Below are 15,987 nucleotides of genomic sequence, written 5' to 3' on the forward strand. Positions count from 1 at the left end.
GCCTCCCAAGTGCTGGGATTAAAGGCGTGTGCCACCACCACCCTGACCTGTTGTTTTTAATACATATGTTTCTACTTTGGATAGATGCCTTTTGTCTCCTGAATATATAGATATAGATAGATTGATTGATCAATTGATTGATTGACTGATTATATATACAGTGTTCTGTCTGCATGCATGCCTGAGTGCCAAAAGAGGATACCAGATCTCATTATAGATGTGTTTGCTGGAAATTGAACTCAGGACCTCTGGAAGAGGAGCCAACACTCTTAACTTCTGAGCCATCTAACCAGCTAATCCTCTGAATATATTAAAGAGAAAAACTTGCTGTTATCCAGTTTGGATGTTGGCAGTGCTCTCTTACTTATGGCAAAAATCTGTCTGTCCCCGTTCTCCTCTCCTGCCTATGTCTGTTAACAAGAAGGATGCAGCATTCCCTATTAATTTTCATTTTATTGAAAATCTGCCAAGTATCAGGAGTGAAATGGGGGATCCAAATGCCTTGTGTGTACAAGGTTAGGCCATATTCTAGAGTCTCTGTTGTAAACCAGGGCTATCTTTCTTAACATATCAGTGAACTTGGTAAATTCTGACAATGCAGAATTTTGTATGTAATTGTGTTCTTTTGAAGTGAGTGATCCAGTGGTTTTCTCTTCTTTTTCTTCCCAAGACAAAGTTTCTCTGGGTAGCACTGGCTGTCCTTGAATTCACTCTGTAGACCAGGCCTTGAACTCAGAAATCCGCCTGCCTCCCAAGTGCTGGGATTAAAGGCGTGCACCACCACCTCACAGCGATTCAGGGGTTTTGGATGAGAGCTTCTGTGCTAGGAATCAAACCCAGAGCCTTATGTGTACTAAATATGTGTTGCTACCTCACAGCCCTGATATAAATGTATAGCCTGGTTACAGTCTGTGCATTTACTTTATAAGTAAATGTGTGTGTACACATTTGTTTAACTGGTTGGGTCGTCAGCAGAGTTTGAAACCATAGTTCTAAAGACTACAGAGAAGGTTGCCTTTAAAGTAGGGTTTTTTTTTGGTTTTGTTTTGTTTTTGTTTTTTACTTTATTTTATTTATAAAACACTGTAGCTGTTTTCAGACACACCAGGAGAGGGCATCAGATCCCATTACAGATGGTTGTGAGCCACCAAATGGTTGCTGGGAATTGAACTCAGGGCCTCTGGAAGAGCAGTCAGTGCTCTTAATCTCTGAGCCATCTCTCCAGCCCTAAAGAAGGTTTATATATCCCAAACTAGTACTGGTACTTTTGGGGCATTATCTGTGTCATCTAATCTATACTGGTTCATTTATGGTAATTAGAAAAGTTTACTTGAAAGAGACTATTGACTGTGGGTATAGCTCTGTGGTAGAGTTCATGCTTAACATGGATAAAGCCCAGGCTTAGTTCCCAGTACTGGAGAAAGGGAAAAGAGTCTAGGGAGCTAATGAACCAGTAAAAAGAGCATTGACTTGAGAGTCATTAAACCCAAGTCTGATTCCTGAGTCTGTAATCCTTTGAGACAATTATTTAGAGTCTTTTAGGGTTACAGTGTCTTAACTGACAAGTGTGGTTCCTCCCACACAGTGAAGTAGTTAATGTATAGATGTAATGGGCAATGTATAGATGGGCAGTGATATAGTAGGTGATCAAAACCTGATTTACTTATCTAGCAAAAGAATTTTACAACAAGCTTCTCAGTGTTGCTTGAAGTGATTTCAGTTACTCCTATACTGCAGTGCTTTCCTTTCATACCATAAACTTTTAAATGCTTAATAAGAGGTAGCATTTTTTGATTTGCAGATCAAGGTCAAATTCCTAATCTTTTTTACTATGTTAACTACTGTTTTTATTATCTTTATCTAGTTCTCCCATGTAAATGCCTTGCAGTTGACTTATATTTAATATTCACCAATGGGATGTGTGTGTTTGCACGTGTGTATATGTTTGCACATGTGTATGTGCAGAAGTCTGAATTTTATTTATTTGGTTATATAAACCCTATTCTCATTGTTTGTTTAGTTTTGAATCAAGAAATTGAGGCATTCAGCTTTCCTGAAGATACCTCCTCATCTAGACTCTCTGAAGACCGAGTTGTCAGCGTGAGCTTCAGGGTTCTCTACCCAATCGTGATTACCAGTCTTGGAGTGTTCTATGGTACCAGTGATGCTGGTTTTCAAAGGAACATCACAGTCAAGTTGTATCAGACAGAGCAGGAGGTATGTACTGGCATGGACAGGATTTTTCCTCTTTTCGAAACAACTTATCTTTGTGGTTGCAATAGATTGAAAGACTAAACCACTCTCTGTGGTTGTGTGACTTCTATCTTTCTTCCTATATTGGTTGAAGTTATAGTACATTGCATTGCAATGCTGGTTTGGGGAGAGATTATTATAGATACATGAGTTATATGTACCAAAACACACACACACACACACAAACAGTTGGACTGGACTAGAAATTCCCAATATAAATTCTTTTTTTTTTTGGTTTTTCGAGACAGGGTTTCTCTGTATAGCCCTGGCTGTCCTGGAACTCACTCTGTAGACCAGGCTGGCCTCTAACTCTGGGAAAACACTTTAAAATATAGATACAGGCAACAAATTTCTGAATAGAATCCCAATAACATAAGAAACATCCTCAGGGCTGGAGAGATGGCTCAGAGGTTAAGAGCACTAACTGCTCTTCCAGAGGTCCTGAGTTCAATTCCCAGCAGCCACATGGTGGCTCACAACCAACTGTAATGAGTCTGATGCATTCTTCTGGTGTGTCTGAAGGCAGCTATAGTGTACTCATATACATAAAAATAAAAATAAATAAATACATCTTTAAAAAAAAAAGAAACTGCCTCTAGAACTGACAAATGGACTGCATGAAACTTAAAGGCTTCACAAAAAAAGAAATTTATGAACAGAGTGAGAATACTACAAAATTAGAGAAAAGTTTTTGCAAGCTATAGTTCAGGGTTGATAATTTGAATATACAAAGAACTATGAAAATTAAACATTGAAGAACCTACCAGTCAATGAATGGCCAGTGATTGAACAGTTCTCAAAAGAAAAAATAAATATGTTCAACATCTCTGGCCATCAGATCAATAAATGATCAGTATCAAGAATAACAAAAAAAAATTCTGGTAAGTATATAATGGAAGAGGAGCCTTTATCCATTGTTAATGCAGCCACTATGGAAACCTGTGTGTCAAATCACACACAAATTGAGGTATGCCGCTCCTGTGCATATATACACGGTGAACTCAACAGCCTTCTTCAGGATTAGTCTCACATCCATGTTATCACTACTCTTTTTACATAGCAGGGAACAGATGAATCATGAAAATGGGATACAAACATGCTGTGCAGGTCTTGTGTTGGTAGTCACTATTATAAGTTTTGTCTGCAGCAAACATGTCATGTCCAGAGGACAGTGTTTCACAGCATTCTTCCTCATCCTCTGGCTCTTCTGTGGCATTCCTGGGTTGTCATCTTCTCATCTAGGGATGATCATATACCTAACGTCCCAGCACTAGGATGCTGAGCTTGAAGACCACAGGTGTAAGGACACCTGAGCTACATAATTAAATTTTTGTCTTAAAAAGTAATAAAATTGCTAATGTTGTTAGCAGTGTTAATAAAAGATTAAATGTCTGTTTTGCAGCTTATCCTATTTTTACTCCACCTAAAGAATGTCTGGTTTGTGGGCTTATCAGTTAAAAGCACTGGCTATTCTTCCAGAGGTCCCGAGTTCAATTCCCAGTATGGTAGCTCACAATCCCATATAACTAGTCCCATGGGATCTGATGTCCTCTTATGTTATACAAATGTACATACAGACAAAACATCCATATACATAAATACATTAATAAATATTTTAGTAAGAATGTCTGGTTTGTTAATGTCAATAGACATAAATTTTTTAAAAAGATTTATTTATTTATTTATTGTATGTAAGTATACTGTAGCTGTCTTCAGACACTCCAGAAGAGGTCATTGGATCTCATTACGGATGGTTGTGAGCCACCATGTGGTCACTGGGATTTGAACTCAGGACTTTTGGAAAAGCAGTCAGTGCTCTTAACCACTGAGCCATCTCTCCAGCCCAATAGACATAAATTTAAGAGAGAGGGAGCACATTTATAATTGTGGTTTCTGTTAGAATAGCTTTATCAAATTACTAGACTATACAATTTAGATATTACTATGATAAAAGTATAAAAAAATTTTTTTTCATTGAAGAGCTGAAATGGTATTTACCTAACATTTGCCTAAAAGAAACAAGCACATAGAAAACAGTACACGTCCTTAGGGTCAGTCCTCTGTTCTGCTGAAGAATTTCCATGCACAATTTGTTTTCTAAAGAGATCTATGAACTTACAGTTTGTTCTTGGGTGTGTATGGTGAATTATTACAATATGTTGGTTCAATCATGTAGGTTTTTAAAGGTTATGTGAATTACATATTTAAGATTTTTTTTTAAAGATTTATTTATTATTATAAATTAGTACACTGTAGCTGTCTTCAGACACACCAGAAGAGGGCATCAGATTTCATTACGGGTGGATGTGAGCCACCATGTGGTTGCTGGGATTTGAACTCATGACCTTTCGAAGAGCAGTCGGTGCTCTTACCCACTGAGCCATCTCACCAGCCCAATATTTAAGATCTTAATAGCAACTTTGATTCATTTTGGCTTGGTGGCTCAAGCCTGCAATCCCAGCTGCTTAGGAAGCTGAGGCAGGAGGGTCAAATGTATTCTTAGCAACTTAGCAAGACACTGTCTCAAAGGAGGGCTGTGTGGCTGCCTGTGGTAGGACAGTGCTTACATAGGATACAAGGGGCCAGCAGTTGACTCCCTAGAGCTGTAAAACAAACAATATGGCAATAGCACTAGAAAATCTGAAAGATGGGGCTGGAGAGATGGCTTAGTGGTTAAAAACACTTGTAACATAAAATAGATATAAAGAAAAAAAAAGATTTTAAAATGTGAAAGTTGTTGAAACCATAGTGAGCATGATCAGCAGCACTGTGGATTTGCTGAAAAGCTGCAGAGCACTCAGTTGTCTATATAGTGTGTAACAGGAAATATTTGTCATTGTTTTCTATTCTTCCCTACCCACCTTGCAGGAGGCCCTTTTCATCGCCCGATTTAGTCCTCCAAGCTGTGGCATACAAGTGAACAAGCTATGGTATAAGCCTGTGGAACAATTCATCTTACCAGAGGTATGGCTGCAGTGAAGGCCAGTGTAGTTTTTGTAGGTATGTGTGCTTTGTTGCACCACATGGGCTCTATAGTATGGAAGCAGCAGTGCCAACAAAGCCTGCACTAAATTTTGCAGTTATAGCAACAGAGTTTCACAGCCGTGCTTTTAAAAAAATATTGTCTGTTGCCATGGTTAACTTGAGAACTCTGACTGTCTTAGTGACTACCATCTTAGGACAACAGATCATTTGGGTAAGTTAGATGTTTTACTTATCTAAAGAAATTAAACAAAACATGTTGGGTGATGTTGCACACTATTCATCCCAGCACTCTGGAGGCAGGCAGATCTTGTGAATTAGAGGTTAGTCTGGTCTACAGAGAGAGTTCTAGGACAGCCAAAACAAGAAAGAGAAAAAAAAAGATATAGATAGGATAATAGACAGTATTTTCAAGTTAAGTAAAATTTTAATAACAGTGAACACTTGTGATGTCTGAAACATTCTTGTCACCTCTGAGATGACACTCTAGAACATTCTTAAATTTTACATGCTGGGGACCCTTTTGCCTTGTCAGGTGCCCCAGTGGCATCCTGAGGGTTTCCCCAGTGTAGTCAAGGACTGTGCAAGGCAGGTCTGAGCCAACCTGTTCATAGAGTCCACTTCTGAACTTAGTGCTTTGAACCACAGTAGGGGTTAGAGGCCTGGACAGCTGTGTGGGTCCTTGAAAACTACCTTAATTGTTATGCTGTCTCAAAGCTGAGTTAAGATGTGAATGCTAGACCATTAACACTTCCCCCGTATCCACTAGGTTCATGATGGTATTCCTATTAGAGCAACAGCAGAGTCACAGGTGTTTGTAGTGTGTTATTTACCTTTGGCATCACAAGTAGTTGAAACAACATTGTGTGTCCTGGTTAGTTTTATGTCAGTTTGACATAAGCTAAAATTATCAGAGAAGAGGGAGCCTCAATTGAAAAAATATATATTGAAAAATATAAGGGCTAGAGGCACATCTGTGGGGTATTTCCTTAGTAATTGATGGTGTGAGCTCAGCCCATTGTAGGTGCCACCTCTGGGCTGGTAGCCTTTGGTTCAACAAAAAAGCAGGCTGAGCAAGCCATGAGGAGCAAGCTAGTAAGAGCACCCCTCCATGGCCTCTGCATCAGCCTACCTCTTCATGTTCCTACCCTGTGTGAGTTCCTGTCCTGAATACATTTGATGATGAACAGTGCTGTGGAAGTGTAAGCCAAATAAACTCTTCCTCATCAACTTGCTTTGATCACGGTGCTTCATCATAGCAGTAGTCATCCCAACTAAAACAATATGCTAATTCTGTATCAAAGGAATCTTGTGGAAGGTACTTGCCCTCTCAGGCTGTGTCTCTTATGGGGTAGAGTTGCTGCACTAGGTAGTCCAGAGGGCTTTAGGGGGACTGACTTGTGCTTTTATACATGTGGACCACTTAAAATGTGCTGCAACCATCATTGTCTATAATCAGAGCAAAGTTCTCCACGAGTCATCCACTTGCTTGACAGGGGACACTTAACAGTGTCTGCGACTGGCTTATAACATTGGACTGTGGGTTCCAAAATGACTAGGGTTGAGATTGAGAAGCCTCGTGAGGGAGGAGGTTCTAAGGGTAGGGCCAAAAGGAGGAGAGCAGGTTTTAATGCTTTCAGTTAATCGCAGGTTTATAGTCTGCCCCCTACTTTGAATCACCCACAGAAACATTTTCTTGGTGTGTAAAATGCATTGCTTTCCCTCAAAGTGCTGTTGCTCTTAAGAAATGCTGCATCATTGTGTGTCTGCATTTCTCTGTTTAGGACATGGACAGCAAACAATTGTGTGGGGAGGACATAGCCATGGAAATGGGAGCTGCTTGGGAGACTAGGCATTCACAGATGACTAACTTTATTGTAGGTTTGTAGTTTTTAATAGTAAAAATTTAGATAGGGGACAGGGTGCCAATAGTTGGAGGAACTTTGTGGATTTGTCTGTTGTTTTTTGTCAAAGAGTAATAATTAATTTTTTAAAAAATGTAACAGAAGTCCTGTCTACACCAGCAAGAGCCAATGAATACTGCTCTGTCTACCTTACAACTAAAAATAGTTTTTGCCACGGGTTGGCCAGTCTGGGCCTCCCTCAACCTGTAGGGGAAACAGGGTCCTAGTCAGGTAGACAAGGCATTGGCAAAGAAATGACAAACAGAAACAGCATAAGGGAGTGCAGAATCTGAGTGCAATTTGTACAAAGTAAAAATCAGGCTTATATAGCATACAGAAAACAGGGCAAATGACAGAAGTCACGTAGGCAGGAGATGGCTACATCAAGGTCAGTGAGAACAAGCAGCCAGGTGCAAGGCGGAGGAGCAGTGGTGTCCTTCTTCTTGGGCTATTTTGGCAGCCCCAAGATAAATTCTCTGGGTCTGTCTGAGGCAAGCAGCTAAAGGTCGTATACTTGCATTCCTTGTCTGTAACAAAGATAGTTAGTGACAGAAGCCCTACAACTTCTCTCTGGTAGTAAAACAATTTTGTCTTGTGTGGGACTGCTCTGATAATTAGTGCCTAACTGCTATCTCTAATTCTTGAGACACCCTGTCTGGTAAGACAGCTTCTTTGTAAAGATTCCAAGCTAATTACAGCTAGGAAATCAGGATTATTGAAACACTGTGGAGGCCAGGAATTAATGTTCAATTTAAGTTTTAGCTAACAACGAAATATTTTTTAGGGCACCTTTATGCCTGAATAAAGAAAGCATGCAGGCCTCTCCACAGACTTTAGCAGAGAGCAATCTGGAACACATCTGAGCTAGGAGATATCAGTGACTGAATACTCCAGGAGGCAAGCTAGCTCCCTTTGAAGCCGTATGCCTCAGGTCTGTGATCAGGTTTTCAGGCCTGACACTCGGAATCCACTGGAGTGATGAGTGGGCGTGACAATTCTTCCTTCTTTAATATGTTTTAGATGAAGTTCCAGAACGTCCCGCCTCATTGTGGCTAGAGATCTCAGAAGAGCTCTAAAGACAAATGGAAGCACAATAATCACTATTAAAAGAGTGCCAATAAGTAATAGTGAGCAAGACTATATACTGAACCCAATCCAAGGGATTTAATGTGCTTAGATTATTTTTTAATTCACTGGCCAACTCATCAATGTTCCAAGTATCCAAATGACTTTTACTAATATCTGAAATTCTGCCTTTAATTGTTCCATATCATGGGAAATATCTGTATCTTTCCACACTCCCTGCAAATGGGCCTTAGTTTTTTCCCAATCCATAGTTGAGTTATAGGGTAATGGTGTAACACAAATATACTGAAATGAGGTATGACATTTAGTAGCTAGCCTAACTTACAAACAACATAGCATAAGGATAAGAGACACAAGTTATAGGGGAGCTACTTTGAGCTTTGAGTTTCTTTTTTAAAAAAATCATAATAGCAGCAGTAAGTCTAAATAGTTCTGATTGAACAGTAGTAGCACTAGTGGTTCTCGTGTAGTCTGGTGGATGTAGCTTTTTTATTTCTGTTGTCAGCATCTGCTTTCCCTGTTCTTCTCTAGACTCTTGAGGCTCCCTAGCCTCTCTAACTACAGTGGTCAGTATTTTCTGTCTTATATCTCTCTTTAGTTCTCTAGCCTCTTGTCTTTCTGTCTCCTTTTCTCTTTTTCTTCTTCTGCTTCTCTGTCCCTTAAAGACTTGCATTAAATCTCTCAGTAACTTGCACTAAATCCTTCAACAACGTATCTTGTAACCCTTCTAACTATTATATTATTAAGGCATAACCATAATTCAAACATAATCCAGGTTTCTAAACCTTCTATTCTTTTTAAAATCAGGATCAAAAACATTACATTAGAGTTACAAAGTTTAGCTGCCAATTCTAACATATGAATGCATTACAGTACAATTTTGAATATATCATAAGCTAATTTTCTGTTACCAATATTACAAGCAAAAAGCTGCTGTCTCCTTTAAGAGCGGCTTGTACAGACACTCAGCCTCTATCAGCGTTTTTTCAGTTGTGTTCAACTTCTAGACACAGCACAGTGACTTATCAGTTCTTGCTGTGCAAATTGAGATGGCCTTTAAACAAGTTAAACTAAAAGTTTTAACCATTTTTTTTTTAAACATGAAACACAGTACAAGGATCACAAATTTAAACAGCGCTCACCTCCCGGTAAGCAAAGCATGACTCACAAGGCTTCAATATCCAATCATATTTACACAATAACAAAACCACAATTAATAAGATGCCATTTCAATAACTTTTGAACCAGATAATAAAGATAAGTTTAGCTCAATTAATCTATTTTGATCTATTTTGTAAAAACCTGCCCACCTATTCTGTGTTCTAGTTGATGGCCCCACTCTCCGGCCGCACCTGACCTTGGCCCCTTAGGGAGCCCACACTGGAGAAGCTGAGGTGCTGTGGGCTCTAGGGCAGCAGCTGCCCCTCTGGTTACTGGGAGCAGAGTAGGAGGATAGGAGGGGAAGTTTTCTTTTTCGTCTCAGATCTCACAGCAAAAACTCAACAGACCTGGATCTAAAAGTAAAACGAAAGGACGAACCCACGAAGTGGGCAACGGGACCAAGTTCTCCCAGACGACAATATAGGGGACCTGGTTGGTGTGTCCCCCCAGCAGGAAAATCTTGTCTTTAACCTCCTCATCTTGGGAATCTATGTTTGAGAGAGGCAGGGCCAGTTGGATCAGTCTGCCTTGGATCCAGATGGAGGATTCTGTATTCTGTGGAAAGAACACACATACACCCTCTCTTCTCGAGGTGATTAAAACATCTGGGCCTTTTTAGGTTCCAGTTAAAAAATTATTCCATTTTACCTCGGCATAATTATGCCTGGTTGTAGGGTGCCATCTTTGGCATCGAATTTAAAAAAAAATTTTTTTAAAAAATAAATGTGATGATTTAAATAATGTGCAGGGGATAAAACTCTCCCTTTTTTGTTTAAAAGTCAAACTTTTCAGAGTGCAATGTGCACGATCAACAATTACTTGTCTCTGAGAAAATTAAGAAATCTCAGTAATATGGGCAACATTAAATTGTTAACAAAACATCTCAAATGCCTGACTGTAATAGCCAGTTCCATAATCTGTTCCAATCTAATTAGGAACACCAAACATAGAAAATTAATGTAGGCAATGATTACATTTTTTGTTGCTTTTCTTGTTAAGGCAATTGTAACTAGAAAGCCTGAAAAAGTATCAATAATTACATGTGCATATTCTATTTTTATTTTTTAAAATCAGAAATATTCTTTAAAAATACCAAATTATCATCACAAGCCATTGCTATTTTGATGACGTAAAGAAGAAGATTATATGACCAATTGTTTTTATGTAAAGTCTATAATCTGCCTGATATACAAATTTGTTGTGGCATTGCCTTAAAGGTCTTGTCCAGGCAGTTTAAAATATCTTAAGGAGTTTTTAATTGTCTAAAGACAGTTTTCTAAAGGAATAGTACTTTCTCCTAACTTTAGTTGTATAAGCATGAACAATTGCAAAATTTGAGAATTAGTAATTCCTAAAAAGGAACACTTTTAAGCAATTGTAAACTAAATTATATATATATATATATATATATATATGTCTTATATATATATATCAGGATGTGAATTAAAAGTTTGATTTTAGCACTTTAAAAACAGTGACTAAAGCATGTAGTTCAATTATCTGTGTCAAACATGTGATCCAATCATATATAATTTTCTCCCATAAAAGGCCTGTAAATGTATTTTTTTATGAGATGCATACATAAATTTACAGGAAATATAAAAGCATGCATTTAAGCAAATTTTAACAATCTGTCTTTTGGATAAATATTAATGTTGTCTAAAAATCTTTACTATGTAACAGGCTAAATATCAATTAATATTTTGCAATAACCAATTTAATTGCTGTTTGAAGTAAGAAATATAGACGTCTCATTAGATTTTTAAGACATTCTTTCTAAAATATCTTCATCACTTTATCATATAATCTTTCATTAATATCACAGTAACTTCAGTAATAGGATGTTAAAACTTTACTTTCAATTTGAGAAAAGATGAATTTATATTAATGTTTCCTACATCTGCAGAGGGAAGAGGCTGGCAGCAGGTAGGGTCTCCTGCAGGCAGGTGAACCAGTTGAACTAGTTTGTAGCCAGTTGCAAATGAGCCCTAGTGCTACTGAGCCAGAGAGCAGCAGGCTTTTGGAATTCCCAGCCACATGATAGAAACTGTCTCTAACCCAAAGGGGAAAGTTTTAAAACAAGAGTCAGTGTTAAACTGAATGTCTCCCATTCTCAAGGACATCCTAGGAGTAGCTCTGAAATCTATTTTCTTTTTTGGTTTTTCGAGACAGGGTTTCTCTGTATAGCCCTGGCTGTGAAATCTGTTTTCTTTTAGTTTTGATCACTCTTTCTCTTATGTCATTTGTATAACTCAGAAATCTGTCTGTCTGCCTCCCAAGTGCTAGGATTAAAAGCTCTTTTTGAAGCCGTACGCCTCAGGTCTGTGATCAGGTTTTCAGGCCTGACACTTGGAATCCACTGGAATGATGAGTGGTCATGACTCATAAATTCTTTTATGAATTTTTTGAGAATAAATTCTCAAAGAATTTATAAATTCTTTTGAGAATTTATTCAGTTTATTTTGATTCATTCATTCATATTCAGGACCCACCCTTACCTTCTTATCACCCAAATTCAAGTCCCCTTTTTTAAATTTTCTAAATAAATCAGAGACTCCAATTTGTATAGTCTATATACTCCAGAGTGTGTTCCACTGGTACTCAGCTTGCCAGGGGCTCAGCCTTAAGGAGATCACTGATTCTCCCTCCACAAAAGCCACTTCAACTGTTCACACTTGGAAGTTGTTTGTTTTTGTTGTTGTTTTGAGACAGGGTCTCACTATATATATATAGCACTAGCTACCCAGGAACCAACAATGTAGACCAAGGTAGGTGGCTCCCATCTCAAGTTCTGCCTGCCTCTACAGGCTTGAGTACCTGGCCTGGAAGGAACTTTTAAAACTGGCATCCCTAAAAGCCTTACTTCCCTTTTAAATTTTAAGGTAAATATACTAGATAATTCATTACTTTTGAAGAATACTGAGAAAAGTAGAATTGTTTATTAATGTGGGATGATTTTTATTTCATATATTTTCTAAAAGGCTATAATAGATGCATATTAGCTTTATAAAAAATAACAAACCTCTAGAACTCTAGACAGTAAGTTCATAGCATATGCAGCTCTTTCTTTGTTGAATTCTGTCTTGTATAAGTGGTTTGTTTTGTTTTTTTTTTCCCTACATCAAACCTAATGGAACCTAATGGACATGGTGATTGTGTCTTACCAGAGAAGTGAGAGGAACCCTTGGTGTAATGCATCTGTGAGAAGTAGATGATCTCATGTCATTACTGTCAAGTCACACTTATACAATAGATAGCTGGAGTAGCACATCACCACAGCCTGTCACACTGTGTTCTTTTGTACAGTGTTCATCCTGTGGCCTGCCCACTGAACAGTAAACCTCCACGAGAGCCTCAAGTTTAAGTAAAAACTACTATGCGTTTAAAGTAGTTCTTCCTCTAATTGTATAGTTTTCTTAATAAACACTTGAAATCTAAAGCTGTTTTAGTAGAAAGCAGACTTGTCATACAGCTGAATCTCTAGGCACATTCCTGTTAGTTTGATGGACACTTTTGCTTTCTTTGTTTTGAAAAGTGAGTCTTGAGTCATTTCTCTAGTCCACAAGCAGTTGTTGTTCATATGATTTAGCTTCTATGCTGTTATGGATGAGAAATTAGAAGTAATAGATAAAATAATAATTATGTGGAAGGGCTTAATAGTAACTTTTACTGTTTTGCGAGATAATTTGTAATTCATTTTCCCAGCCTATAACCATGATTTTTAGGAGTTTTATGGTCTTCAAATAGAGTTGCCAGTGATTGTTTTGGGTTAGAGTTTCCTGGTTGTGTGAGGTGTAGCAGTCAGCTGTGACTTGGAAGGGGATGGGAAGGGTGCCTGCTGCAGCCCTACCTTACACCGCTTCAAAGGATATCAAGGTCATGGCCCAGTTATACACTAAATGGAGTTGGGTACCAGGAAGAGCTACTGGCAAAGAGCAAATCAGAAGCCAAGGGTCTTTTGAATTGGGGACAGAGAATGATGTATTCTATTTCCATACCTTCTCTGTAGGCTTAAGATAAAGTTTTCACAGATACCTGTTTTGACTCTTGGCTACCTGCTTTACTTTACTCAGCATACTTAGGCCATTTCATTCATTCCTGCCCAGATGTCCCTAGAGAGTTCCAGATGTGCTAGCTGATCCTGGGCATTCAAGGGGTGTTGTCTTCCTCCCAACCATTTTCATTGCCTGGGCTTTTAGGCTTGGATCTGAGATTTTCTTAAACCACCTAAGCCAGAATCATGGGAATTGTCTTCAGATCTTAGACTTAAGTCCTGTCCATTCTAACCTGTCTAAGGTGTTCTCACATCTTCCACATTTTACTGGTGTTAGAGAAGAAAGTACAGGAGATAGGTGCATGAAAAACACATGACCTGGAATAGTACTAGATTTGGGCATTGAATTTGATTATAGGAATAGAAAATTGAGAATTTTGAAGTGATATTTTATCCAGGAGAGATGTGACCAGGCACTTTATAACAGAATCTTTTTCTTGTTCATTATTGTTACATTGCCACTTAGATTTTATGTGCTTGCCAGTGGTAGATTGTTGGAGGGTATCAAGGTCACTACTTAAACTTCACTCTTAAGACCTTCTCAGTCATTGGAACGTAATTTCTTATGTAGAAGAGGAATTACAGTTCAACCTCTAGGCAGTTCCCTGGGAACCTGTGTTGTTCACTCTTACCAAGAAGAGCTAGCTGTTGAGCTAGCTCTTCTCTCCTACCAGCCCTGGCTACTCTGCTGACAACCTCCAGTCTTCCCCACTTGTAAGAGGGGAAGGATAGGGTTCATAGCTCCATGGTGGACAGAGAAGCATCTGGCCTACCTTAGACCTTCATTCTCCTCAGCCCGGCATTACAGCCTGTGAAATGCTTATGGGTCTGAAGGTGTTGTGTTGTTGATTCCCACTTTTCTGACCTTAACTACTTCAAGACTTGTCTGCTTTTATGATAATCTAAAGTTCTTTCTAAACAGTATCTACCTCAATTTCTTCCAAAATGCATTTTTTTCATTAGTGATTCTATGGCCAAATGTTGGTAGTATTTAAAGATAATAGCTATTCTATTTTCATTTCTAATGTTCAATGTGTAATGAACCCTGGCTTGGCAAGTGTTAGACAGTCACATATTAAAGTTCTATGACATTAATTAGCATCTTTTACTTTTTCCTAAGTTTTATAGAAGAGAGAGTCCAATGAAGTTGGCATTCTCATCCTTTGCTAATGACCTTATAAAGTAGTAAAAATAACTATTCAAAGTCAATTTTAGTATGTACCAAAATAAACACATAAACATACCTTTCCCCAGTAATTTCACCCCTGAGAATTTATTTTAAATAAAGTATTGGGGAAAAAAAGGCATTTATACCAAAACATTCCTATGTTACAGTAGCCATTTGATTTCTATCAAGTGTCTGTCAGCAGACAACAGCTGTAAATCAAGTAGCATGTTACACCCACATTAGAAAGAACAGCTTTGATAATTGTAGCAACATTTGAAAATTGACACAGCAGAACAGCCAAGCAGTATCTGTAAACACCATAGCCCTGTTGTGATTGAGTTTTAGATATACTACCATGCTAACAATGCAATGTTCAAGTTGTGGCTTAAATTTTTAACTGATGTGTTTTGGGGCAGGGGAGATGACTTTTTTAAGTTTCATGTAAATACTTTCTTAAAACCAAAGTGACAGGAATAAACAGTTGATTCATTATCATTTTCCCCCAAAAGAGCTTTGAAGGTACAATTGTGTGGGAAAGCCAAGATCTTCATGGCCTCGTGTCCAGAAACCTGCACAGAGTGACAGTGAACGATGGAGGGGGTGTTCTCAGAGTCCTCACAGTAAGTTGTGCTTTGTTTGCCTTGGTTAGAAACATTAACTGTTCTATATGGATAAAATTTAGAATTTACTCTTACCCCAGGCAGTTTCAGACAGAGATTTCAAGTATACACGCTAGTAAGTGTTCTGAGTCCTTGTAGTGAAGGTGCACGGCTTGAGTTGTGTGTTCCTGTACCTCCAGTATTAATGAATAATGGAATTTTGCCTTAAGGTTGATACATTTTAAAGTATGATGTTTTATTCCTCAACATTTTAGTGAGCATTTTTTTAGAAACATTTGTTAATGGTTTAGTACAGTAGTTTATACCTGTGTTCTCAGCACCCCAGGAAGCTGAAGCAGCAGGATTGCTCTGAATTTGAGACCAGCTGGGTACAGGGTAAGAAAGGAAGAAAAGAAACATTTCCTCCATAGTTGGCTATTTTACCTTGATAGCAAAATGTTAGTTAAAATACTGTTTACCAAAATATTATGCTGAGCACAATGTCCTATGCTGATGTTCCCAGCTCCCTATCAAGCTAAAGCTGGAAGATTACTTTAGCCCGGAGTTCAGGGCTGTCATGCTGCCTTTATAAAGAGAGTGAAAGAGAATGCTTGCTTTTGTTTAGTTTTGAACAACTCTGGAGTTCCTGAATCATATTTGTCCTTTAGCCAGGTTTTCCTCAGGTAAATTTCTCAAATGTAGCATGGTAAGAGTACAGACAGACTTAGTGAGCAAGAGGCATGGTGATGGTACAGACAGACTTAGTGAGCAAGAGGCATG

The 15,987-nt window shown here is 38.4% G+C and overlaps 1 protein-coding gene across 2 annotated transcripts in view; it reads left to right on the top strand.

Moving 5' to 3' along the window:
* The window catches only part of B3galnt2 (beta-1,3-N-acetylgalactosaminyltransferase 2), a 45,366-nt gene that overhangs the window by 18,106 nt on the left and 11,273 nt on the right, over positions 1-15,987 (top strand). For both annotated transcript variants that reach the window (XR_004115427.1, XM_031359715.1), the window contains exons 4-6: positions 2,021-2,217; positions 5,122-5,217; positions 15,118-15,228. Coding sequence is in view for 1 of the 2 variants with exons in the window: in XM_031359715.1 (XP_031215575.1) it covers positions 2,021-2,217; positions 5,122-5,217; positions 15,118-15,228 (404 nt within the window). In the remaining variant the exon portion in view is untranslated. The remainder of the gene's footprint in view (positions 1-2,020; positions 2,218-5,121; positions 5,218-15,117; positions 15,229-15,987) is intronic.

This window comes from Mastomys coucha, unplaced genomic scaffold (assembly GCF_008632895.1).
Source record: "Mastomys coucha isolate ucsf_1 unplaced genomic scaffold, UCSF_Mcou_1 pScaffold7, whole genome shotgun sequence".
NCBI lineage: Eukaryota > Metazoa > Chordata > Mammalia > Rodentia > Muridae > Mastomys > Mastomys coucha.